We start from the raw sequence: 27,942 nt of genomic DNA, 5'->3' as shown, positions 1-27,942 counted from the left end.
TTGTCAAAGCCTTCCTTGATCAAAGCTTGGTTGAGCTCCATTATTTTAATTTCTACCGCTTTCTTTCTTGCAAAAATATTACCAAATTCATTCTTATTCCAGGCTTTAAGCTTTAGCTTGATGTGCTTTAATATTTTGTGAAGCAGGAACATTATTGATCCTTAAGTTTGTAAGTCCTCTACCCACCACTCTTCAATGTTGCTAATGAATTCTGGATGAGAAAGCCACATATTTTCAAATATGAAAGGTCTATTTCTTGGGGTGCGTATGCCCTTGATTTCCATTTGAACCAGCCAATGATTTGAACCTCCAAAGGGAAGAATTCCTACTATTATTCCCTCGTCTATAAGCATGAGATCCTCAGATATCATGAATCTATCTAACTTGAGGGCTACCTGTGAGTCCCCTCCTCTTTTATTGTTCCAAGTGCAGAGGCCATTGTTTGTCTCAATATCAACAAGCTTCATGCTTTTTGAAAAGATTTGGAAGGCTAAGGAATATTTATTTAGAACTCTTGTACCCCCTTTTTTCTTCGAGAAAGATCTGATCATATTGAAGTCTCCTCATAGGACCCAAGGTATTCATGCATGTCTGACTCGTAGATCCAACAAGGAAACTATGAACTTGATTTTATCATCTAACCTTTGAGGGCCATAAACATTCGTGACTAGATAAGTGTCCCTGTCTCCTACTGGTTGTATAAAAACTGATAAATAATTCCTTGATGCCTCCGCATCAATTATTCCAATTTTTTGGGGATTCCAGAGTGTGAGGATACCCCCTGCTATGTTTTCTTATTTAACTTCTAGAAACTCAAATCGAATGAGCCATTTACTATGGATTTGCCTTAATTTTTGAATGGAGCATTTTGTCTCTTGGACAAAAATTATATCTAGAGATGCCTGTTTCATTCTATTATTCATCATTCTCTGTTTTCTTTTGCCACCAAGACCTCTAATATTCCAAGTTGTGAACTTCATAATTAAAGATTCGTAAAGGAGTAACTGGTTAGGTCTTTCATCTTACCTAAATCCACCATAAGCTTTCCACATTCCATCAGTAGCTCGTTTTGTTTTTTCCTGCCTCTTTTTTTCCCTGGATTTCTCGGTGCTAACCCCAGAGTAATTTTTACTGCTTTCACCCGGTCATTGCTCTATTTTTTAAAGTTGTTTACTCCCTCCAAACTCTTTGCCTGGGTTTTCCATAAGAATAATTGTTGTATTCTATTGAGCTCTTCTTGAGGTAGTGAATCTACCCCGCCAGTTGTTCCCTGAGCCAAGAACCCTTCTAGATCCAGGTTTTCTCTGTTAAGAATCTCCTGTAGTTCATTTTCCTCCATATCCATTTCACTCTGGGTCATTTCTAGATCCATTTTCATCTCTGATTCATTCAGCACGATCCCCTTCTATTTTTCATCTTCCTGTGTCTGATCTCTTTCTTTTTCCTTTTCCTTCTTCTCGTAATCTTCATTCATTGCTTGATCTTCTACTGATATTTCTTCATCCTCTTCAAGCACTTGGAACTGGTTCTGACTACCCTTTTCTCCTTCAGCTTGGTGTTGCTTTGGCCCTTTTTTGCCACTTTTCCCTTTATGAACAACTTTGTGGAAGATATCTGTATCTTTCATTGTATTTATTTTTCTTTTGTTCTCTGCTTTACTGAGGGGGCAGTCTCTTAGAAGGTGCCCATGTTGATGGAATTTGCGGCATCTAAAAGGAATATGTTTCTAGCCGACTGTTTGCACCCATTCCTCATCAAAAACCTCCAAGATGACTTCATCCAGAAGAGCTCCGGATAGGTCCAACTCCACACAGATCCTCGTGGCTTCAGAGGCATTGATAAACCGACCTAATTTATTGCCTATTGCTGCAAGGGATTCAGTTTGCCAATAGTCAAGAGGTAGAGAATAGAGTCTTACCCAAATCGGAACTGAAGTAAAATATTCCCGCTCCGGAACGAAGTTCATCATCCATGGCTGCATATAGAGCCCTGCTACTGCGTAGAAGTAGGACCCGGCTTCAAACACTCTGTCTTTATCTTCAATGTTAGTGAACACCACAGTAAAGGACCCTTTGGACCCCAGATGTAGATCAATGCTACCTTTGGGTTTCCAGTGGTATCTTATCCATGTTTGTAAAGCTTTTTCAGTGGGCCATAGCCCCATGAATTTGCATATGATTGCATAATTCCGCATATGATCTCTGTTCTCTTGCAACGCAGGATCATTTAAAACTACTCTAGGAGTGATTTCAGCTCTGGGTTTGCACTGACCCTTTTGATTTTTGTCTTTTGTTCCTTGTCTTTTGTAATTTTCTTCCTTGTTTTTTGTGCCATCCTTCTCCTTCGATTTGGTACTTTTTGATTCCTCCTCCCTGTTATTTCTTCCTTCCTCTGCATCACCTTTTCGTATCTCCAGAGGCTTCTTACCCCTGTTGGCCACCGCTTCCTTGTAGGAGGGAGTGGAGCTCCCCCCTCTGCGCCGATCCATGGAGAGAAACCCGCTGCAGATGACCGAAACCCTAGTCGCTTCGCCGTCGCTCCTTCAAACCACCTACATAATTCAACCTTCAGTTAGCATGGAATACTTATGACTAAAGGAAATTTGGAGTTTTCTTAAAAGTATGGAAATTATCATTCACATTGTTGTCGAATTGAAGTTAGCATGGAATACTTGTGAATAAAGGAAATTTAGAATTTTCTTAAAATTACGGAAATTATCTATCATACACATTGTTATCAAATTAAAGTTCGGTATGATATACTAGATGTGGCATGGAATACCTTCATTCTCTTAAATAAATAAATAAAAAAGAAGGTGCGAAAGGCATGGCTATGATTTACTTTGGAAGACCACGGATCAGTAATTCATTCCTCACTCTTGCATTTTTCACAATTACATGGTTTATAGATAAGAAACTTATACTCATAGTTATGAGTAAATAAAAGTTTATTATAAAGGTCATATCATTTAATTACAATTTGAGATTTAAGTTTGATGTTTCTAATGTTAGCTCTTTGTAATTATTTATCTAACTTTCAATTAATCTCTTACTTTTTTAGAGTTCTTGTAGATTACATTGGTGGTGTTTTAGTGGATCATCATCATCATTATCATCTAGTGTGAGTATTTTCAACTGTCGAGCCTTTGCCTTGTAACTGTCAATTCTGTTCACTTTGTTTCCATTTGAAATTGTTGATTACCTTTCCCTTCCATCTAGTTGTTATCTCAAATATCATTTGGTCATTTTGTGTCATGTATTGTGGATTTGTGTGGTGGGTATCATAAAGTATTGAATCCAACTTTGATTTTGTTAGCATTACATTTTTAATATCATCTGCAATGGACTCTTGTTCTCATAGAAGTGAATTTTTATATAAGCATAGGGCATTCAAGCAATATTGTTCATTTGTATCTTTATAATTTCTCAAGTCCTTCACCCTATCATCTCCATCGAGTTCCTTTGCTTTAAAATCCTGTAAGTTTCAAACCATTCACTTTGTTTACAATCATTGACCTTCTTCCATGCCTCACTCCAATAAATCCAAAATCCCTTTTGATTTCTCTAACAACCACATTGAGCCCATGGATGAGATATTGGGAAAACATGAGAAATAAACTTTGGTTGACAATGATTTCTTAGGCCCTGCTCTATTTCTAGCCCTACCTCCTAAAGTTTAGATGGATACTACCTCAGCCTTATCTAGTGAACTTATTGTAGAGAATAAGCCAGGTTTCTAGCCACTACACAAGTCCACTCTCATGAAGCTGCGTGATTTGTGCGTATTTGGAACCATCGGTGAGATTATGGAATACACCTTCCAATCCTACAGAGTAGTTTCAATAAAAAAAATCATCAAAGCATAGAGCGAGCATTTGCACTCCAAGTCATAATCCAGTAGTAGACAAAGGATTCACAGGAAATTATCTGCGAAGTATAAGATTGGTTGGGATTGCTTGCTAAACACAACTGACTACTTTAATAGCTACGAGAGTAGAGTAAAAAGTTGATGGAGGAATTTCTCACTAATGTAGACTTGGCATTGATCAAGCTGAATATGAAAACAAATGGATTCATGGATCAAAATAGGATTTCCACAAAGATAAAACTACTATCAGGGAAATGAAGTGTGACACTAATGCCAAATACATGCAATTTTTAAAACTTAATTTTGATGTAGATGTTCAATCGGATACATTTCTTAATACATGCCCTAAAAAGATAGATGTAGAGACCACTAAGAAATTTAGTGATAAAGTCTCCACTCTACTAATCACATGGAAAGACGCAATAGATGTCTACAACAACTTTAGTGGCCAAGTTTTAGAGACTGTCATGGAGTTGGGTCCTTTCTCTAAAGGAGAAGCATATATACAAGAACATATCTCACTAGCATCAACTGCGCAATGACAAGAAGCACCATGTGCACAAGAAAACTATTGACTCAAGGGTGAGTTGGTGGACTATGGTTGGGACTTGTTGGGTCCGTTGTTTTTTGAAGAGATATTTTGATAGAAAATAGCTATGGGAATAAGAAGCACAAGTGGAAAATAAGAGGATTAGTTTGGCCACAAAGAAACATTAGAAAAGGAAAGAGTGACAAGTAAGGAAATTGAGTAGTTACATTGGAACTCGTCAAGGTAATGAAAGAGGGATCGAGATGCTAAGTTTGAAGAAATCAAGCAAATGTGGACCAAGCAGATAGATCTTATTAATATGATTAGGTTGGACCTTATCAAGCAAGTGTGGAAAATATCCAGGAGGAAAAAACCATATATAGCCCCATAGAGCAAGCTATGAAGAGAGAGATCAAAGAAGGGTCGCGATGCTACCAAAATGATCACTTAAATTCTACTCCTAAAATATGTTGAAACTCTAATGTATTTCGAGTCTGGAGCGAGATTTTGGAGGGAATTCTAAAAATATCTTGCATATTCTTGGTGGATATATGACGTAATGAACTTCTTTAAATATAACATGAAAGGACATTATTGCAGGGATCTATATATGTGTGCTTATAATTGAATGTGATTGTGTTATATAGCACTTTTAAAATTATTAAAGTCTTCCAGTAAGTTCATTATTATGCATCGATTTAGTTTTACATGAGGTTTATTCTAAGGATTTGTTAATTTTAATGGTTTTAGTGTGTGTTTCAATTAATGGAGTGAACCTTATTACTTTTTAAAACCCAAACATATCACTTCTAAGTCTCCGAAAGCCTCGGGTGAGATATTATTCCCTTGCAGAGGATTGAAAATGTTGGCGACATGTTAGACTATTGTAAACCCTTTGTTGGCACCCTATGGTTGAAACTAGTGTCATTATAGTAAAAAAAATTAGACAAGAAGGAAGGCCCCTTGCCTTTGAAAGTAGCGAACTTAAAGGAAAGGACATAAACAAACCCTTTTATGAAAAACAATTTTTTGCCATACTACATGCAATTAAGAAATGGTGTCCATACTCAATATGAAGACCCTTGAAAGTAAAACTAGATCATGATAACCTAAAGTATTTTTTGGGGCAAAGCCTATCATAAAAATAGAAATGATAATGGGCCAAAAATATGTTGGGTTATAACTTTGAAACTATCTATAAAAATAGAAAACAAAATATTGTGTTGGATGCACTATCAAGGAAAGAGGAAAACACAGATGGTGATATTCTCATTCCATAATCTTACTTGGTGGAAGAAGAAAGGATAGAATTGCATCAAGATGAGAAGATATTCAATTTCATTCAATAAATACAAGAGGACCTTGATGGAGTAGAAAAATTTTACATGGAAAAATTATTTGTTGTGGTATCAAGATCACTTATACTTATGTAAGAATTATAACCTGAAACAAAATGTCCTATTGGAAATACACACTTATCCTATAGGAGGGAATTCAGGGCTCTTGAAGACATACCATAATATCAAGAAAGATTTTTTTTTGGGAGGTCTTAAAGCAAATGTGTAAAAAATTGTCTTGAAATGTGTCATATGCCAACAAAATAACAGAGAAAATATAAATAGCCCAAGCTTCCTGCAACGAATGGCTATACCATGCCAACGTTGGGAAGAAGTTGTAATGGATTTTATTCAAAATTTAACCAAATATAAAGGAAAGAGTGTCATTGTGGTAGTGGTAGAATGAATGACAAAATATGCCCACTTTTGTTCTCTTTCTCATCCTCTTAAAGCAAGTATTGTGGATACAAATCTTGGACGTTTAATGTATTTTCTTTTTTAATGTACGAGTGTCTACATTTAAAATTTGAGTCAACCTATAAGGATATAAGCCAAAAATACAATTAAAAAAGCAATTTTCTTCTTTTCCCTCCAAAATTCATAACTCTTATTTTATATTTTAACTATTATTTTATTATTTTTCCTTAGGAGACCAATTTTAGGTTAAAATTTCCTCTAATGATGATCATCTTCACATATACCACAAATTGTACATAATTTAGTGGAACATCCTTAGGAGAATCCTTCTTTTTAAACTAATGACAAAATATAGCTAATGTTGTGTTTTCATCTTCTTGTTTCCTATTAAGTATCGATGGATCCAATTGAGAAAAAAGATTCCCAAGGATATCTATTTTAAAATCCTCAAGAAAATTTCCTAATTCAATACTAGTTATGCCCCCCCAAGGCACATTCAACTGCCCTTGAGAAGACCTCTCGTACTCTCTTTCCAAACTTAGCTCTTCTCTTAGAATATTTCGTACATAAATCACATATTTTAGGGAATTCTATATGAGATATATCACTAGAACCCATGAGGTTAATATCATCTACATATTCATCGAATAATTCTTTCAAAAATATGGTCCTAACATATTCATCACTTAGTGCACCTAGTTTAGTTTTTTTAAGGTTGTAAAAAAACCTTTCAACAAAATCTAATATTTCTTCTAATAGTTATTGCATTTTAAAGATGTTATTACAGTACTTAATCTCTAGTCGTACAATAATGTTGGTACATTTTCATAAAGGTAGAGTTCATCTGAACACAAGACATAATGGTGGACTCTCCTAACATCATAAACAATTTTGGAGCAAAGTATTTCATGATGGGGGGGAACAATTTCAACTTTTGGGAATTATTTATATATTTGTAGATTTGGCACATAATGTCAAATTCAAAAAGAGAGGCATCCAAATCTTCTGTAGTCATACCCATAAATTTAGGAAGGACTAATGGAGGTATAATTTTCATGGAGGTATTTCGTGTTTGGTCAAGACTCTAGGAAGACCAAGAAGCAATCTATTCTCCTGATCCTCTCTAAGATTTTCATATGCCATATTACCAAATAATCTAAAATTAAGTAACTTAGGTGAAAATTTTTGCTCAATGAGTGTGTTATGGGAAAATTTGACGTTATCCTCAATAGATAATTCTTGTTTATTATCCAAAATGGGTGTCCCGATTTGTGAGAGTACCACATTCTGAGGTGTCTTAAGAAATCATTTAATATGTAAAAGACTAATGTCCTATTTCAAGGGTGGATCAACTTGATTGTTTTCTACTTTTGCTTTTCCCTTTTCAATAATACATTCAAAATGAGCCCTTTCAAATTTTGAAATAACCTCACCTACATGACTATTTTCTCTTTGATGGTTGCCTACATATTTCTCTACTGGGTTAGTAGGTGGAGTTTGAATATTACCAAAAAATATGTTGGAACTTTAAATTTAAGGAATCTAGACTTCCTATCCCTTTTTCTTACCATGCGTTAGATAGGGATTGTTGTTGGGTAAAATTATTTGCTTAATAAATGAATAAAACAACTAATCTCCTAGACATTATCTATCAACCCGAGGAGCATCTTTTTATTTCAAGGCAATCAACAAAATATATGCATAATAGTACCAACAACTAACACTGGTTCTATATGATTATACTCTATATTATCAAGCTCATTTAACAAGAAACAAAATGTAAGACTTGAATAATAAAACTAAAATTAAAAAGAAGAAAGTAAATGACAAGAAAAACAATTATGCTAATCACACAACTTGAATCATTGCTAGATTAAACAACACATTGTTGAATTGGAAATTTAATCTATTGCACTCAACATAATTCAAATTCTAATCTAGAGCAGCAAATTAAATGAAATCTAGAAATTGGATGAAATAAAAAAATCTGGAAAATGAAACAAACAAAAAATTAGTTCAAAGAAAGGAAATCTACTTTAAGGAATGACAATTGGAATTCAAATAAACAATCACATAAGTAAACTAATTTACATGTTCAAGGCAGCACCTCGTCCAAGGTAGTGGGCCCAACTGCCCAAGACTTTGTTCTACCTTGAGAAATAACTCAGTTTAGATTACAAATAATAGATGTAGAACTCAATGGATAAATTCCTTCATTAAAACATATGAGAGAAATAATTACAACATAATGAAGCTATTAGCTTTGCCTAAAATTCAACAATTGTTCATCCTCTCATCTCTTATCTCTTATCTATTCACGTACATCCTATCTATGAATTGTGCATCTCCTATCTACTAATTAGCTCTCATTATTTCCCAATTATACTTCTCAATTATCCTCTAATTCTCTTCTAATTCTCTTCATCTTATCCTCCTCTCTTTGATCTTTGTTTTGATTTAAATACATAAAGAGCAAAGGGAAGTTACAACAAAGCTGATTACAAAATGATTTCCATTACAAATTTGGATTATACAAAACTAATTGATTAGCAAGATCATATCTGAAATATATTTACATCAACATTCAGTAGGAACAAGTCGAATTTGGTATTGCAAATGGAAGAATTTGGAAAACAACTGCAACAACAAATCTGAGAAGATCGTCTTCGAATAACCTTCCATTTCTCTTAATAAAGACTGAATTTTGGAAAACATCACCTTAGAAAACTAATTCAGTCTGTTCTAGACAAAACCGATGTTTCAGATTTTCTAGATTCTCCTTCATTTGTCCGAAACGTCCAATACAAAACTGTCGCTTCTTATTCCAACGAATTTCTGAGTTGGAATTTTTAATTGTGACTTGGAGATCAAATTTGCAATCTGGAAAAGGTCTTGGAGGTTAAAATCATGAGTGATGTTACAACAAATCCATTAATAAACCATGATTGCTAAAATCATGCATAATAATCATCAATTTATTAAAAATAAAGGAGAAAAATAGCATTTATCCATAAGAGCATAAATAATTATAAAATGGAATTATATGATAAATTATGATAAATGATGTGATAAAGAATGGTAGAAATGGATGAAATAGGCATCAAAAAGTGATAATAATAAAGACAAATTAGTTGCCTAACAATTGCGATGGCCCACTAAACTGGATGTAGCAAGCTAGGATTTCTTTCAATATCTCTAAAATAGAGGTTTCTTTATCTCTTATGGTATTCCCTTTGCCAATCTAAACATTAGTTAGAAAAAAATCCGAAAGAGGACTAAATTGTTACCATTTAACCTTCACATCTCCCCAACAATGGTGCCAAATATGTTGCGAAAAATTAATGGGAATCAAAATTCCCTTGTGTCAACCCAATTCTCAATGTTGTGAACTATGTGCACAATCAATACAGGTAACAAAATATAGACATAAAAACATAATAACCTAATCCAAAGTATGCTATAGGCTTCACGAATCGATTATCAACCAAAATAAAATCGTTCACAAATCAAAGAACCAAATGAAATGACTCTAGAATATCCTTATCCTATGTTGATTTCCCACTTATAATCCAAGAGAAATGTTTCACTGGGTCTTACTAGTGTTCATGCTCTCACTAAAAGGGATAATGTAATGTGAATCGAAACCTAGAAGGGAGAAAATATCTTAAATTTCTTCTGATCCTATCTAACTACTTATAAGACTACTCAAATCTTGTACCAATGTGTCATACCTAGAAAATGTTTGAATAAAAGAGCAACAAGAGGTGATTGTAAAATAATATGTAAGCAATGAACAAAATTATGAGGCTCAACACTACTACACTTGGAGATGCAGTCCCTATGCAATGGTATCTCTATTGAGGTTTCTAGCAGCCTCCAAAGATCTTAGTCAAGCTCAGAATCCCCCAACCAAAGTTATTGAGCGTTCATTAGCACAAGTCAATTATTATTGATTGGTTCCTCTAAGAGAATAAGGTCTTTTCGCAACATAATCAAAACCACTCCCAAGTGAACCTTATGCACACAAATTTACTAAGCAGAGACACAATCAATCATAACATATTCTATTCAAGAAATATAAGAGACTAAAGTAAATTATAGGTTCCACTAGTAGATAATATTGAAATGAAATTCCCTAACCTAACTATTCAATAACCTAACTTAATTGTACAAAAAAAACCCTAACAACAAAATTATATAGTTGTAGAAGGATCGAATGACTCAAGCTTATATATGAAACATTTTCCTACTACTCATGCCAATATGTGTCATTGTGGACTCGTGTATTTTTCATAGAATTCAAGTTGTATTTAAAAAGCTATGATGTATATGGGAAACCAATCATTATGGTAAGTCATCGAATGTGGAACAAATTGTGGTATGTCACTATGTGTAGATAATAAGTCTTTGTGCGTGATATGAGTTGGTATTCATACAATATAATAAATCTTGCTATGTTTTACAAAGGGATATCAAGACACAATCATCATTCCAACCTTCAATATGTTAACAATTCATCAAATCATAAGAAAAGTCTCAAACCCTAGATCACATGCAACGTTTCAAACTTTGTGTGATCAACCAATCTTGTTGATAAATAAATATTGCATAGGTAAATGGAAGAACACTTTCAAATGTGCTTTAAGACCAGTGTTTGTGCTATTGACTAATATTAGGACCAAATTAATTCATGACATTTAATGTGTTGTTGGACTAATATACCATTTCTCTATGAAAAGGCTTGAAAATTGTAGCATTAAAATCTTTAAACAAGAGATTGAAATGAAATGGATAGTATAGAAGAAAGGGAAGGGAAGAGTGCCCTATTCATCTTACTCTAAACCTAATGTATTAATGTTTTAAGAAATTACAGTTTTCACAACTTCAAATAACAATTTCATAAGAAACTACAATTTCGAAAACTTTGAATAGCAATGTCAGAAGATACTACAATTCCCACTAAGGTGTTTTTTCATTCTGTATGAATCACTATAGTTCATTAACATACAAATGAGAACTATTTAATACATATAGATACCAAATATTGCTAATTATCCAAACAAAGAATAAAAAATACCAACAACAAAGAAATATATTCTACCACAATAATGTAGGAATTTACAGGGTAAGTTCCTTAGATAGAACACCAAAGGATACCGCTTACAAACAGATCACATATCAACACACCATTGTTCTTGATGTGGTTAAAAACCTTAAAGAGGGAAACAATCCACAGCCTGAGCCAATGCGGCCACTCCAGGCAATTTATTAATGTAAAAGAAAGAAAATTGACATAAACTTCTCTCATAAATGGTCACCTAACAAATGAACCTCCATGCTCTTTAAATAGAGATCATGGACCAATCAGGTGTTAAGACACGGATCAAGTGTCAGTAATACTGAGTAGAGAATGAACCGTCAGATCACTTCATGCCTAGAACATATTGTGATCCCCAGGTTGTAAGTTACAAAAGGTACACTAAAGAAACACACTTTACCTAACTATACACTAGTCCAAGTTATACTTAACTATTTCCTATGTGTCGGAATATCCTAACATCCCCCCATAATAACAACTTGGGATAGGATTGAAGGATGTACAAAGATGATAGAATAGGAGAAGGAAGGAGGCATTAGAGCCTATCCCCCCTTAGTGGCAACTTCCTGAACTCCAACCATAAATCGAAGTTTAGTACATATCGCCTTTGTGAGAACCTTTGTAAAGATGTCTGCAACTTCATCATCGGTCGAACAATATTGCACTTTAAGAACATGGTCATGAATGAACTTTCTAATGAAGTGCATGTGTAGTTCAATGTGTTTGTTGCACTGATGTTGGACTTGATCTCTGCATAGTTGAATGGAACTTTGATAGTCAATCCCTTCAACTTGTGAAAAACCTTAGCAACAAGATGAGATTTATGTTTATCAACATTTCCATCTGGCCCAAACTTGGTTCTATAAACCCATTTTCATCTAACAAGTTTTCGTCCCTTTGGAAGAGGAACAAGGTTCCATGTATCATTTTCCAATAATGAATGATATTCTTCATTCATAGTTGCGTCCCAATCTGGATGGCCTGAAGCTTCTACAAAGGTGTCAGGATCATAATTCACTGAAGCTTGAGCTAGTAAAGAAGAGGCTCTATCGAACTGAGAATGTGTACAATCTGTAGGATCACCTGCAAGAGCACTTGCTACATCCCAAGTACCACGAACCCATTTTGGAAGTTGAGGAGCTAAAGGAGGATCTAGAGAAGGTGGGGGTGGATTTTCATCCTCGTTGTCAACATATGAAGAAGGAATATCTTTAGAAGTAGAAGGGATAGAGAGAGGTGGCACATCTGTCGAACTAGGCTCAGACGCCAATATATTTTCAGAAAACTTTACATCTCTTCTAATCATAACATTTGTGAATTTAAGTTGAAGAAGTCTATATCCTTTGACATCTTCAGAATATCCAGCAAAAATACATTTTTCACTCTTAGCTTCTAAGGCTTTATGTTTCTCATCTTAAATATGGGCCCATGCTTCACTTCCAAAAACATGAAAGTGACTTACATATTCTTTAATTGAGCTCCATGCTTCTTCTGGAGTGATATTCTTTAAAACCTTAGTAGGAGTCTGATTTACTATGTAATTTTCACAGTTAATTTCTTCCGCCCAAAAATTAAGACTAAGTACTTTAGATTGAAGCATACAATTAGCCATTTCCTTTAAGGTGTGATTCTTCCTTTCTGCTACACCTATTTGCTATGGAGTATATGGAACAATATGTTGCACTTGAATTCCATGCTCAACGCAAAATTTGATGAATTTTTTGTTAACATATTCTTTGTTATTATCAGATCTTAGCTTAAGAATTTTATGTCTAGATTGTTTCTCAACAAAGGCCTTACAGGCCAAGAACATGTTAAAGACTTCATTCTTGAGTTTTAAGAAGTATACCTAACTGCGTATGGAGAAATCATCAATGAAACTTAATAAATACTTGTAGCTAGAAAGTGAAACAACTGGAAGTGGACCACATAAATCATTATCCACAAGCTGTAAAGGGGCTGACACGTGCCAAGAGGCACGTTTTTCAAAACTATCACGATGATGTTTTTTGAGTACACATCTGAAACAAACACCATCTCTGCAAGATACCATAGGAAGGCCTATCCCCATATTTTCTTGACATAGATTTTGAAGGGAGCGATAGTTTAAGTGACCAAATTGCTTATGCCAAAGTTTTCTCAATTCATCATTAGGAAAAACAGATACTGAGGGAAGAGTTGATGAGCCAACATTGTTGAACTTATACAACCTTATAGAATCATCAACATGCCAATAGCTAAAATCTGTCTAGGATTTCTTAGGTCCTTAATTACAACATCATGAGGTGAAAAATGAACGGTTTTACATTCACCTGAATGAGTTATATGATATATTGATAGAAGGTTGCAGGATAAGTTAAAAACACATAATACATCATTAAGTTGACCATTGTCTAGATGCATACATATATAATTTTGGGGTTACAATCATTTAAAGAAGAAAACATGGCTTTGCTTTTTTCCATGTGATAGAAACTCTAGAATCAATAAGCCACTTCTGAGAATGAGAAGAATAAGATACATTTGGTGCATAGCTAAAACGAGATGCTTGAAAACCACATGCAAAAAGTGTTATTCCTGAAGATGAAGTTGAAGTTGAAGAGTGCTCCAAATGGATGTTATGCTTCTTCATTGTTGCTTCCAAGGCTTCCATCTTCTTAAAGCATTTGGATTCTAGGTGGCCATCATGATTACAAAAGTTGCAATGTCTATCACTCTTCTTCCCTTTGTTTTTAGTTTCCTTATCATTTTTTTGAGTTGATTTTTCATTCTAATATTGAAATTGCTTAGGACCCTTGTTTGGTTTAGGACCATTCTTTTTAGGAGGCTGCATCTTAGGATTCTTTGAACTTGATTTCTGTTGGCCAGCTAAGGTTTTCTTATAAGAGTTTCCAATATTAAGAAGACTAAGATGTAAGAGTTTTTAATGCTCTCTTACTAAAGAATCACAAAAGGAATCAAAAGAAGGGGACTTGCAGTCTTGTCCTTGAGAAATAAAGGCTTCTCTAGTAGAATGGAAGGTGGAAACAAACATAAAGTAGGATGGTCCTAACTTAGTAAGAATAGAATAGATAAGGCTACCATCTTATTTCTTAACACTAAAACTTTCCAATAGAAGTCTAAGGGTCTTGAACTTGGACAAAAAATATTCAATGGAAGAAAAATTATTGGGATCTATTGTAAGCAACTCATTTTCTAGTTGATGGGCTTTAATTTCATTTTTAATTCGAAAAACTTTATTGAGTTGTTTCATTGTTTATCGGGGATATCAATTTCTACGATATTGAATCTAAGGTATGGAGAAATAGACATCCCTATCAACCCACGTGCCTGATATTTCTTATTTTTCCATTTGGCTTGCTTATCTTCATCTTGAGATTTAGACTTTTGGCATGAGGCTATTCTATAAAGACCTTTACTTCTAATTAAATCCACAATGTAGGATAGCCATTGGAAGTAGTTAGTGTTTTCAAGAATAACTAGGCATGGACTTTCCATTTTAAAAGAAACTGAATCTATAGATGTTGAAACTAAGTGTTTCAATTGAAATATGTCAAAAAATTAGGCCGATTAAAAAAAATGGCTCTAAAAACAACGTCCGGATAAAGAAGTTACGGTTTTTTGAAGAAAAGTTGTTGAAGATGCCAACAAACCACGTGAATGTTGGGAAGTGAGTGATAATGTTATATTTAAAAAAAATTCCTTCACTTTCCAAACTTAATCTAATTAGTTCATTTATAAAAAAAAAAAACTTTATGTGACCCACTTCTATAAATAAGTGAGAGTCACTTTTACAATGGTACTTTATGAACTATCCAGTAAATTGTAACTTAAATAAAAGATAAAGTGACTTCAGAATTATAAGTGACTCACTTTTTATAATGGGTGAGAACACTTTTACATAAAGTAACTTCAAAACATAAGCTACATGTGTTTTTTGAAAAAGTAACTCAACAAAAAGAAAGACTTGAACCCAAGACTTGTATTCTCATAAAGTAACTTTAGGCCAAGTGAACTAGTTTAAAAGGTTGGTAATTTTTGGAAAGGAGGAAGGGGTTTTTTTTTCTTTTTTTATTCACTGAAGTTTTGGGGTGCATGCTTACTTCAAAAACCCCATTTTTCCTACAAAAAAAAAACCACACAAACGAAATGAACAAGCAAAATTATCCCATCCTTATGGCTTAAAATTAGATTTGGCTGAAGACCATATATTTTCCTCAAAGTTTCTGATATTCCGAGATCACACTAAGGCGTAGTAGAAAAGAGCATACACATGAGAAATTTTATTTCTTTCTATTTCTGGTTTGCCGAGATCGCACAGAGTCATAAGGCAAAGACCATACGCAGAATTGAAAGGTATAGATCTAGTAATTAAAAAAAAATTGATGACTATAAACCAAAATAAATAGAGAGATAAATAACTAGAACTGCAAATAAAGGTTTTATACCTCTAGATCTTAAAAATGACGTTGCTAGGGCTACTCGAAACCTTTTCGCATGAAATGAAAGAGGTTTCTGACTGGAACAGATGCTCCTAACACAATAGATGAGTCCTCTCAGCCTGAAAGCAGTCAAAAATAGTAGATTTAGGAAACAATAGTCAAATACAGTTGTATCGGCTTTAGATTTGGATCACCAACAGATGAAATCCTCAAATATCTCTGATATCATGTACGAATTTATAGGGTAAGTTCCTTAGCTAGAACACCAAAGGACAACGTTCACAAACAGATCATAGATCAGTACACCAGTATTCTTGACGTGGTTAAAACCCTCAAAGAGGGAAACAATCCACGACCTAAGCCAACATGGCCACTTCGGGAAATTTATTAATGTAAAATAAAAAAAATTGACATAAGCTTCTCTCATAAATGATCGCCTAACAAATTACCCTTCATGCTCTCTAAATAGAGATCATGGACCAATCTAGTGTTAAGCCACGGATCAAATGTTGGTAGTACCGAGGAGAGAATGAATGTCAGATCAGTTCATGTCTAGAACATATCATGACCGTCAGATTGTAGGTTACAAAAAGATCATACTAGAAAAACACACTTTACCTAACTATACACTAGACCATTTTATACTTAATTATTTCCTATGTGCCAGAATATCCTAGCAAATAAATGCTTAATCTAACCTTTACTAATGAGATCTTGTCACAGGTTGATAAAGAGAAACAAATTAAATTTAAATGAATAAAATGAAATAGGATACATGAGCTTCTATCAACCTAGATTGGTGCGCACTTTCTAGTCCAACAACATGAGTTGTTAGGTTGCAATCAAACCATTAGATGCATAAGCAAACAACATGAAATTTCCATTAAGTAGAAGAAAAAATTACATAGTTTCACTCTCATGCCAAATCCCTAGAAAAAAAATCTAATACTGATAAGAAACTGATATAAGTCTTATTAGCAAAGTCTCACAATAACATAACAATATCTCATAGTTAATATACTGATGCATAATATATAAAAGAAACCCCTAATTAATTCATAAGATCGACCCTCTAATCTTAGAGATCAAAGGGTGATCTTTTACATCATTTTATAAGAAGTCATTTTCCAAACACATCCTTCCTTGTCTAAGGTTCGAGTCCTGGTGTCCATGTTCAGAAGATCCTTCTTGTCTATATTGATTCTTGTTGAGTCAATCTCCCATGGAATGACCTTACTCAAACCTTCTCAAGGTATCTCGTTAGGCTTTTATGACTCCATAAGACAAAGCTTCGAATACAAGCATTGACCAAAAAGGGATGCAATATACATTATGATAATATTTCCTCATGAGTAAAATAAATCTTTAATATCCTATTAATCTAGCCAAAAACTTAGGAAGAAAACATTAAAATAATAGTTTTACCTTAAGCATGCACTTTTACCTTATGCATGTTGTCAAGGGAATGGGGATTCAATGTCATAAATTTAGGCCATGTTAGGGTTGAAGGATAATGATGGGAGGGATTTTTAATCATAAAAATAATGACTTTTTCAAGCACAAAAATAGACCAAAATAGAGTTTGAACAACCTTGAATGAGTTTGATTGATGGTTGACAACATTTATTTGACCTAAATTTGATTGGTTTGTATAGTGTTGACAACACGTTGTTTGACTGTAGGAATACTGCACCTGCGAGAATTTGACAAGCCACAATTTGACTGCGGGGCCACATGTGCAAATTGTGACCACAGAGCTAGCCACATGCCATTGATTGCATGACCAAAGTTTACAAGGTTGAGATGGCCATAGAGTTGACTATGTGATAAATGTTGACTTTTGATTATTTTGGTTGGTTTGACTAGCATTGACTTATTGGAATTTTCACCATCTAGGAATGATATTTTGACTGCCATATTGACACATATTTCTAGAAAAAATTTGGATTTGAAACGTTGCTAAAAACGACAAATTTATTCTAGAAAAGATTGCAAGGTTTTTCCCATGTTGCTTTTCCTAGGTGAAAAAATTTGTGTCTATTTTGCATGGCTATCTTTTTATGATCTTTATCATTTTTGTTGCATTTATTGTTGATATTTTCTAATCTATAATTTCTCAATGATATCAGTGGCATAAGAATATTGTGTGTAAAATCATTAGGAAGTAATTATCTAGTAGAAAATAAAATTCTATTGTGTAGCTTGTAGAAAAATCATTTTTCTTAATGTATATATGTTTAACTTATATATTAATTAATTGTATAATAATAATAATAAAATTATAATTTAGTTGGTTTTTATGAGTTTTTCAATTTTAGCAACATAAGATGACACATCATGAAGTAAATATTTTGATATGATGCCCATCAATATTTAGCAACCATTTAATTTATATAGTTGAGCTAGTTTGATAATTTGCATAATTTGTGTTTTTAACGCAATTACATTAGTAAATATAGTTGGTATACACCATTTAACTTCATCTAATAAGTAATAATAATAATAATAATTATTATTTTTTAAGGTTAAAGTCAAACAAGACACCCAATTTATGTATATGACCTCTTTTTTAGGACAAGCACTCACCTACTACTAAGATTTATAAGAGTATTCATATTAAACCCTTATGAATTTCAACATATAACCCGTTACAAAAAAAGACAAATTTGACATAGAAAAAAAATCACATATTCAACTACAAAAAACCACACAAAGATGATATTTTAATTTTATAATAAGTCACCACCCTTAAAAAAACCTTTTAAAAGAAGCTTATAGCAACACCCCTCATAAAAATATATAAGACGAATTTGAAATAAAAAAAAAAAAATCACATGTTCAACTACAAAAATGTTGGCATTATGATGCATTTGTTGTACTTGATGTCAACCAACTCGTAGAAGATCAACTCACTTATATATATCTAGATGAATCTACGGAAAAGATATCAGATGTGTGACAAATCTCAGATGATAAATTATAGTGCAAAAAGTTCATGCACTTTCATGAAGAGAAAAGTTTCTTTCATGTAGAGAAAAGTTCATGCACTTTCATGAAGATAAAAGGTTCTTTCATAAAAAGAAAAGTTCACGCACTTTCATGTAGAGAAAAGTTTCTTTCATGTAGAGAAAAGTTCACACACTTTCATGCAGAGAAAAGTTTCTTTCATATAGGGAAAAGTTCACGCACTTTCATGTAGAGAAAAATTCCTTTCATGAAGAGAAAAGTTCATGCACTTTCATGGTTGGCTCATGGTATTAGGCCGACAGTTTTTGACCCTATGGTTTTGGTCCGTGGTATTGCATCCAAAAGTGTTGACCCCAAGTATTGGGTCCGTGGTATTGTGTTATTATGGTTTTGGACCATGGTATTGTGAAAGGCCTAAGGCTATAAAAGAGGAAGGAGAATTTGGCAATGCATCTTCTGATTAATTGAATATCTGATAAAGTGCTAGATCTGGAATACGGTGATTGCGTTATGGTGCAGATCTAAATCTGAATAAGGCGGATCTACTGATGGGTCGAGATCTCCTTTGTGCATGATCAGATCTGTAGATCTGATAGTTTGTGGCATATTTGAAGTTTGAAAAAATCTATAACCGCAGGACCACAGGTGCAACACATTTCAGGTGCGGAGATCCGCAGGCCAGTGAAGGAGAAAGCGTGGAGATCCGCAGGTAGATCAAGGAAAAGGTGCAGAGGTTCGCAGGTCAGAGATTGGTGTAGGTGCGGAGGATCGTAGGCCAGAGATGGGTGCAGTGCGTAAGTACGCAGGAAACCCGTAGCCGTAGGTGCAGATGCCCGCCGAGAAGAAGACTGCGCAGCTACGGACACTCGCAGGTCAGAAGCCTATTCAGGTGCGGATACCCGCGGATCAATAGATGGTGCAGGAGCGGATACCCGCAGGTTTCTATTGAAGAAGCTGCGTACTTTTCTTAAAATATGTTTTAGCTGCTTCTGTTGTTTACTGAAGAGTTCTGGGTTTTGAAGTGATGTCTGGTTACTGGTATTATGTTCTGATAACAGCATTCTGAGAAGTGATTGATTGAATGATTATGTTTAGCTTCAGTATTGATGGATGAATGGATCAGGTTCATAATGACTTATCCTTATATGATCTGATGGACTAGATCTGATTGCTGACACACATATTATCCTTGTATATGTATTGATCTGGTGATTGGGTGATTCAGAAGATTGATTGATTATGTGCTTCAATGATATTTATGGGTCCAGTATGAAAATTGGATGAAACGTGGCCTTTCAGATTATGTGTTGTGCTTCAGGAGTATCCAGTCTGAAAATACATGAAATGTGGTACCCAGAGGAGAGAAGATTGTAGGTCAGCACCTACGTACTAGTATCTTAGCTAGTACAAGAGCTAAGGGGGTGGTAGCTCCCTTCCAGTAGCAGTCGAAAACTTTGGAGCATTGTAGCAGGTAGCAGCCTGCGTACTAGTAAATGGATCGGCTAGTACAATAACTATGGGGGTTGTAGCTCTCTGCAGGTAGAAGCCTACGTATTGGTATAAGACTGCACCATTACAGAAATATTGTAAAAGGATTTTCTTATGAAGAAGAAGATTGAGATGACTTGCAGCAGGTGGTTTTCTCCCACATTGGGTTTCCACCTTATATCATGGTGTTCATGTGTGTGGCTTATGTGTGATGATCTGTTCTATTTTACTACACCTGTTTACTGTTAATATGGTTGATGATGTTTTAATGCACCCATTAAGGATCAACTAACTGAATCATAGGAAATTCTGGAAGTATCATACATGAATCTGAATATGGAAATGAAAAATCTTTATTGATGTGATAATACTGATTCACTCCCCCCCCCTCTCAGTATTATTTCCAACAATTGGTATCAGAGCAGGTTCTTTTGTAGTGGCTTGATCGCTTGAAGGAGATCTGTGGAACGATGGGAAAGAAGCTTAAGGAGAAAGCGCCTAAGCAGAAGAATACATCTCAGAAGAACTATGACAGTGGGAGAATCGATTGGGGATTATGTGGAAGAAGCACTTCAGATTCAGAATCATTTCAGAATGAAGATGAACTATCAGGTATGAATTTGTTATCCTCTGTTGTTCCAGCTATCTATCCATTTGGAAAAGATGAAAGTGATAGCGAAACAACTGAATTTTCCTTTATGGGTGAGCAAGAAAGATATCAAATAGAGGTAGAATTTAAAAAGCTTACAGACAAAATTAGAGATCAACAAGATCTATTGAACAAAAGGGAATGTGTCTTCAAAGAAGAAGCTGCCAAACTAAAAGCTCAACTAGAGGAAGGAAGCATGGTAAGGAAGTTATTCAAAAACAAATATCAAAAGTTGTAGGATGAAGTATCATCACTAAGAGATGAAGTCAATGAAAGAAGCACAACCATCAAGAAACTCAGAGATAGATCTAGTTACTATGAAAGTCTTGAAGCCACGATCCGCTCGCTAAAAGAAGATCTTGAAGAATTGAAGAAGCAGAATAAAGAACTACTCCAAGCTCATGAAAATGAAGTTCTTGAACTAAGACGTCAAATGGAAGAAGGAAGAAAATTTGAAGAAATTTTGAAGAAGCAATGTCTGGAAAAGGAAGAACAACTTCAGGTTGAGGTAAATATCTTGAAAGGTAAATTAGAAGAAAAGGATAAGCTTTTACGATTTCAAGATAGTACTAAAGTCTTGGATGATATTCTTAATAGTTAAAGGTCTCCTGTTACCAAAACTAGTCTTGGTTTTCATGAATCTATTGAAGGTGAATCTAGTTCACAAAGTAAGACAAGGGACTCTACTGCAAAATCTGAAATTCTCAATAAGGAGATGAAAGGTCAATCTCATCATCAACCAAGGAAAGAAATTCTTCAAAGAAAATCTTTTACTCCTCCTATGAATAATGTTGAATGTTATGTATGTCATAATCTTAGACATGTTGCAGCCAGATGTAGAAGAAGAAGGGTTCAAGACCATCATGCAGAAAGATTATCACATTCAAGGTACTTTAATGGATATTGCTTTGATTGCAATATGTTTGGTCACAGCGATGTTGATTGCTATAGAAGAAATATGAGACATGTAAGATGTTACACATGTAACAAGCTTGGACATATAGCTAAGGAATGCAGGAACAAAGTATGGGCACCATACCAAAAGGAGAAAACATCATCATCACACTTGAAGATGTGGAAGAAGAAAGAAGTACAGTCAGAAAGAGGCGGCACAGCACAGCATATAGATATAACAGAATCAGAGGGAGCTGGAAGTGTAAAAATTCTGTGTCCTAAATCTCATACGCAAGTTTCTTAAAGAGAAGTCATGTATATACGCAAGTTGGTTATGGCATAGTCGCGTATATGGTTGTTTGAGGAAATGCAGTAGGGATAGGTTCAGGAAAAGGATCAGTTATGATTCGGTTTATTATTTGCGCTGTTCGATAATGGTTACAATATTTTGATGATGTGTGGAAATGACTTGATGGTTAGAAGTGTTTTGTTTCTAACTTGATAATGATGGTACTTCTTGCTGATATGCATGATCAGATCTGACAGTAACCAAGATGGCACAGGTTTAGGGGGAGCATATGCTTTTAATGCATTGTTGGCATTATGGTTAATAGTCCTTGGTGATGATGCTTATATGGATAAATGATTCATCTTGCTATGATATGGTTATGAGTTGTTCAGATGATTCTTGGGGTTACATAGTTGATATTTAGATCAGATTTGTGGTTGATTCTATAATGGTGCTTACATGGTGATCTTCATAAGGATAAGGAGAAGTACATAGCTTGAATTCACATCTTCTTTACTCGATGATGAGTCACTCATATGCTGTTGTCGTCATATGCATAAAGATCATATATTACAGTTATGATGCAAGATCCTTATTGTTCTTGGCACATATATGGATGAGGATTGTTGGCTGGATACATGGATGATTATTCAAAGTTGCATTGTTGGAGACATGATGATGATGAGTTCTTACCTATATGTTGATAGGTTGTCTCGTACATATGTTGATTGATGCAGATATTCTCAATTGATGATACTTGGTTCATGCAGATCTGGATGGCTATGGTGTTTCTCACATATGATAGAATGTGAATGATTTTGTATATACATAATTCTGTTCAAAAGGATGAGCTGATACAGACATACCTTGATGTTTCATGTTCTAATAGAAGTTGCTGGTCTAGTTGCTGTTGACAGATGCTATGGAGCAGATCATACAGTGTTGTTGCTGATGTTTATCATGATCTTATTTAGGTGTTTGGTCTCTGTTATAAATGTCATGTATATCATTCGATGTAAAGGTGATATAAAGACTCATGATGTAATAGTGTGTCTCTATCTATTGTAGTCATTTGATGAGATCTCTTCAGGTCATGTAACGGCCTATGTTGGTTTTCCCACTATGCCTGGGATGAATGATGTTATTCTCTTATGTTATCATATGTAAAATTTTGGTATATCACCATTGTGATGGGAGATAGATGCATGTATGAGTCTTTGGTGATAGGAAGGTCATTTATGATGTATAGAGTCATGTTCTTCTTGTAGAACATCTTTTTGCAGACCTTGCTTACAGTCAGGGGGAGCATGAATAGCATATTTCAGCAGAACAAAGATTTCATCATGTTCTAGAAAGAGCATGGACAGATTGGTGCACCATGGCATATACAAAGGGGGAGCTCATTCAGAGATTTCAACAGGTACTCAGGGGAGTATGGATAGCAAAGGAAGAGAATATCTTGGTCCGCCCTTTGCCCTTGATGTCAAAGGGGGAGAGTGATTTGGTATTGTTGCCATCAAGTCCAAAGGGGGAGATTGTTGGCATTATGATGCATGTGTTGTACTTGATGGCAACCAACTCGTAGAAGATCAACTCACTTATATATATCTAGATGAATCTACGGAAAATATATCAGATGTGTGACAACAGATGATAAATTATAGTGCAAAAAGTTCACGCACTTTCATGAAGAGAAAAGTTTCTTTCATGTAGAGAAAAGTTCACGCACTTTCATGAAGATAAAAGGTTCTTTCATGTAAAGAAAAGTTCACGCACTTTCATGCAGAGAAAAGTTTCTTTCATGTAGAGAAAAGTTCATGCACTTTCATGCAGAAAAAAGTTTCTTTCATATAGAGAAAAGTTCAGGCAATTTCATGTAGAGAAAAGTTCCTTTCATGAAGAGAAAAGTTCACACACTTTCATGGTTGGCTCATGGTATTAGTCTGACAGTTTTTGATCCTATGGTTTTGGTCCGTGGTATTGCATTCAAAAGTGTTGACCTCAAGTATTGGGTCTGTGGTATTGTGTTATTATGGTTTTGGACCGTGGTATTGTGAAAGGCCTAAGGCTATAAAAGAGGAAGGAGATCATTTGGCAAGGCATCTTCTGATTAATTGAATATCTGATAAAGTGCTAGATCTGGAATACGGTGATTGGGTTATGGTGCAGATCTAGATCTAAATAAGGTGGATCTACTGATGGGTCGAGATCTCCTTTGTGCATGATCAGATCTGTAGATCTGATAGTCTGTGGCATATTTGAAGTCTAAAAAACTCTATAACCGCAGGACCGCAGGTGCGACACGTTTCAGGTGCGGAGATCCGCAGGCCAGTGAAGGAGAAAGCGCGGAGATCCGCAGGTAGATCAAGGAAAAGGTGCGGAGGTTCGCAGGTCAGAGATTGGTGTAGGTGCGGAGGATCGCAGGCCAGAGATGGGTGCAGTGCGTAAGTACGCAGGCAACCCGCAGCCGTAGGTGCGGATGCCCGCCGAGAAGAAGACTGCGCAGCTGCGGACACTCATAGGTCAGAAGCCTATTCAGGTGCGGATACCCGCGGATCAATAGATGGTGCAGGAGCGGATACCCGCAGGTTTCTATTGAAGAAGTTGCGTACTTTTCTTAAAATATGTTTTAGTTGCTTCTGTTGTTTACTGAAGAGTTATGGGTTTTGAAGTGATGTATGGTTACTGGTATTATGTTCTGATAGCAGCATTCTGAGAAGTGATTGATTGAATGATTATGTTTACCTTCAGTATTGATGGATGAATGGATCAGGTTCATAATGACTTATCCTTATATGATCTGATGGACTAGATTTGATTGTTGACACACATATTATCCTTGTATATGTATTGATCTGGTGATTGGGTAATTCAGAAGATTGATTGATTATGTGCTTCAATGATATTTATGGGTCCAGTATGAAAATTGGATGAAACATGGCCTTTCAAATTATGTGTTGTGCTTCAGGAGTATCCAGTCTGAGAATATATGAAACGTGGTACCCGGAGGAGAGAAGATTGTATGCCGGCGCCTACGTACTAGTATCTTAGCTAGTACAAGAGCTAAGTGTGTGGTAGCTCCCTTCCAGTAGCAGTTGAAAACTTTGGAGCATTGTAGCAGGTAGCAGCCTGCGTACTAGTAAATGGATCGGCTAGTACAATAACTATGGGGGTTGTAGCTCTCTGCAGATAGAAGCCTGTGTACTGGTATAAGACTGCACCAGTATAGAAATATTGTAAAAGGATTTTCTTATTAAGAAGAAGATTGAGATGACTTGCACCAGGTGGTTTTCTCCCACATTAGGTTTCCACCTTATATCATGGTGTTCATGTGTGTGGCTTATATGTGATGATCTGTTCTATTTTACTGCCCCTGTTTATTGTTAATATGGTTGATAATGTTCTAATGCACTCATTAAGGATCAACTAACTGAATCATAAGAAGATGTGGAAGTAGCATACATGAATTTGAATATGGAAATGAAAAAGTTTTATTGATGTGATAATACTGATTCACCCCCTCTCCGTATTATTTCCAACAAAAAAAGATACAAACATGATATTTTAATTTTATAATAAATCGCTATCAAACCTCATATTTTAGTTTTTAAAGGACAAATAGAACAACATCACTCGTGAAAAAGACACATAATAGTAAACTAATCAAAGGACTAACTGCCATCACGGGACCCGTTACAAAAAAAGACAAATTTGACATAGAAAAAAAATCACATATTCAACTACGAAAGCATACAAATATGATATTTTAATTTTATAATAAGTCACCACCCTTAAAAAAAACGTTTTAAAAAGAAGCTTATAGCAACACCACTCATAAAAATATATAAGACGAATTTGAAATTAAAAAAAAAAAATCACATGTTCAACTACAAAAACATACAAACATGATATTTTAATTTTACAATAAATCGCTATCAAACCTGATATTTTAGTTTTTAAAGGACAAATAGAGCAACATCACTCGTGAAAAAGACACATAATAATAGACTAATCAAAGGACTAACTGCCATCACGGATTCCCATAAGAAGATTCCCATAATAATAAAAAGACACATAATAATAGACTAATCAAAGGACTAACTGCCATCACGGATTCCCATAATAAGACTCCCATAATAAGACTCCCATAATAATAAAAAGTTTTAGTAAATTAATACATTCTTTAATAAAAGTTTTTGTAAATCAATACATTCGCAAGAAATTTGAAGTGATAGGACGAAAAAGGCAATCAACATGGGACTCAATGGCCTCTAGTTGATTCAGAGGAAGATGCATGTATACCACCCAGGTTCCATCCCCCAAAGGACTTGGTAGTGGCATTACATAACCGGCTTCTCCACCCCACGGAAAATGGTAGCTTCCAAAACAAGGTTTTCCCCATCCATACTCAATCTCGGACAAAGGGAAATGCAAGCCTGAAGAAACCAAAATACTTGGACCATTAGATTCTGCTATGTCCCTTTTGCAATATATGGTTGCCAAGCCAGGGTCAGGTCTGATCATCTCCACCCAGTCAATTAAGCTCTGAAAATGTTCTTCATTTGCAGCTCTGTATATAAGATTATGAATTAGCATAGCACTCCAACTAAGCGGTTGGTTTTTAATTTCTGAGGCCCGAGCTTCGACAAAAGGTAATGATAACACATTTCCAAAGTAATTAGATAGCGTTCCCCTGTTTGTTAAACGGGTACGACCATCTATAACCACACCTATGCTACAAGTTTTATCATTGTCGATACCCTGACTAAGGATCACCAACTTCCAGAGGTAAGCAGAAAAGGCAACAAGTTTGCTACACTGTTTACCTTGTTGACTTGCATTATTTTGGAGAACCTGAACATCTCTGGCAGTCAGGTAATAGATCCTGCTAACTAGAGGAGGAGGACCTTGTTTCTTTGATTTTTCTAAATGCAGAGAAGAGAGTCTGGTATACATTTCATCAATTGCAGAGCAATAATGAGGAGGCCGCCGAGGGAGTAATATGGATCTATCAAAGTTAGGTGCCAACATTTCAATGGACTCCTTTCGAGTAAGCTTTGCCCACGATAATAAAAACATATTGGTGGAAAATGCATCAGCAATCCTATGATCAAATGTGTAACCAATAACAATACCTCCGCAACTCAATTTTGTTACCTGGAAAAATGGAAAATCAATAATTTACCATAGAACGTCTGGAGTCAAAAATAAATTTGAATAAAACTTTGCTCTACTCATCTGCACGGTTTAATAAATTATTGTTTCTCTCGTTACTGTGTGAGGTGGGAGATGTAGAAAGGCCTAACGCAGAATTGCATATTGCATTGAAAAAAGTTAAAAATACAGGGGAGCTTACTTGGGTAGCAAACACGGAGTTATTTGAAAGCACAGGAACGAGCTTCCCCTCCACGGCCTTATCAGGATTGTAGAAGTCTAGCTCGGCAAGTCCTATGTTCGCAGCAGCGTGGAAGAATTCAACACCTTGGTTGTTGCAAAGTAGTTCCGGCTCCCCAGAGGTATTGGATACCATTTGGCCAGCAAAAACATAGTAATAAGCCAATGCCTCTGATAGCGAACTTTTCAGATCATGGGTAGCCTCCTCTGCGAAGGAGGATACTGATCTGCGGGTGGGCTTCTTATAGCATAAGAATACGCTCACCCAAAGAGGAGGAATTATCAGATCCAAATTGGACAGAGGAAGTCGATGCTCTTGCACTGGATGAGCATTAACCACAACATCCTTGCTGAGTATTTTCACATTATAATCATCACTTGGGAAGGCAGCCATCTCCAAAGTCCAAACCTAGCCAAAACCCGCGTTGTTCAGTGTGAGCAAATACAGCTCCGTATTTATAGGGACGGGCCCGACCCTTTCGCTTAATTCTACCTACAGTCGAAGCCTGAATACTTCAGGTAACGGGAGCATTTTTAACATTATCCAAGATTCTTAACTTTATTTAAGATA

At 35.2% G+C, this 27,942-nt stretch overlaps 1 protein-coding gene across 1 annotated transcript; it reads right to left on the bottom strand.

The window, feature by feature from the left end:
- Nucleotides 1-1,726: 1,726 nt before the first annotated feature.
- On the bottom strand, nt 1,727-27,789 carry LOC149142337 (coniferyl alcohol acyltransferase-like). Its single transcript, XM_089451455.1, has 4 exons — nt 27,334-27,789; nt 26,188-27,134; nt 2,401-2,540; nt 1,727-2,037 (listed from the first exon to the last, which is right to left on the bottom strand). Exons 1-4 carry the CDS (start codon nt 27,763-27,765, stop codon nt 1,727-1,729), a joined length of 1,830 nt encoding a protein of 609 aa, XP_089307581.1. The 5' UTR covers nt 27,766-27,789.
- Nucleotides 27,790-27,942: the final 153 nt, after the last annotated feature.

This window comes from Pinus tabuliformis, chromosome X (assembly GCF_031772625.1).
Source record: "Pinus tabuliformis cultivar Carrire ecotype Pingquan chromosome X, CPIR1, whole genome shotgun sequence".
NCBI classification, from domain to species: domain Eukaryota; kingdom Viridiplantae; phylum Streptophyta; class Pinopsida; order Pinales; family Pinaceae; genus Pinus; species Pinus tabuliformis.
The sequence above is the reverse complement of the archived record's forward strand: the minus strand, read 5'-3'. Positions and strand labels throughout refer to the sequence as shown.

What these genes read in the sequence shown, in the direction of transcription:
- LOC149142337 (XM_089451455.1), bottom strand. Translation starts at nt 27,765, where the DNA reads ATGGCTGCCTTCCCAAGTGATGATTATAATGTGAAAATACTCAGCAAG. An exon ending in ACTCCGTGTTTGCTACCCAA is followed by an intron (nt 27,135 to 27,333) that starts GTAAGCTCCCCT and finishes CCATTTTTCCAG; the next exon opens with GTAACAAAATTGAGTTGCGG. An exon ending in ACTTCAAATTTCTTGCGAAT is followed by an intron (nt 2,541 to 26,187) that starts GTATTGATTTAC and finishes GGTGGTTTGAAG; the next exon opens with GAGCGACGGCGAAGCGACTA.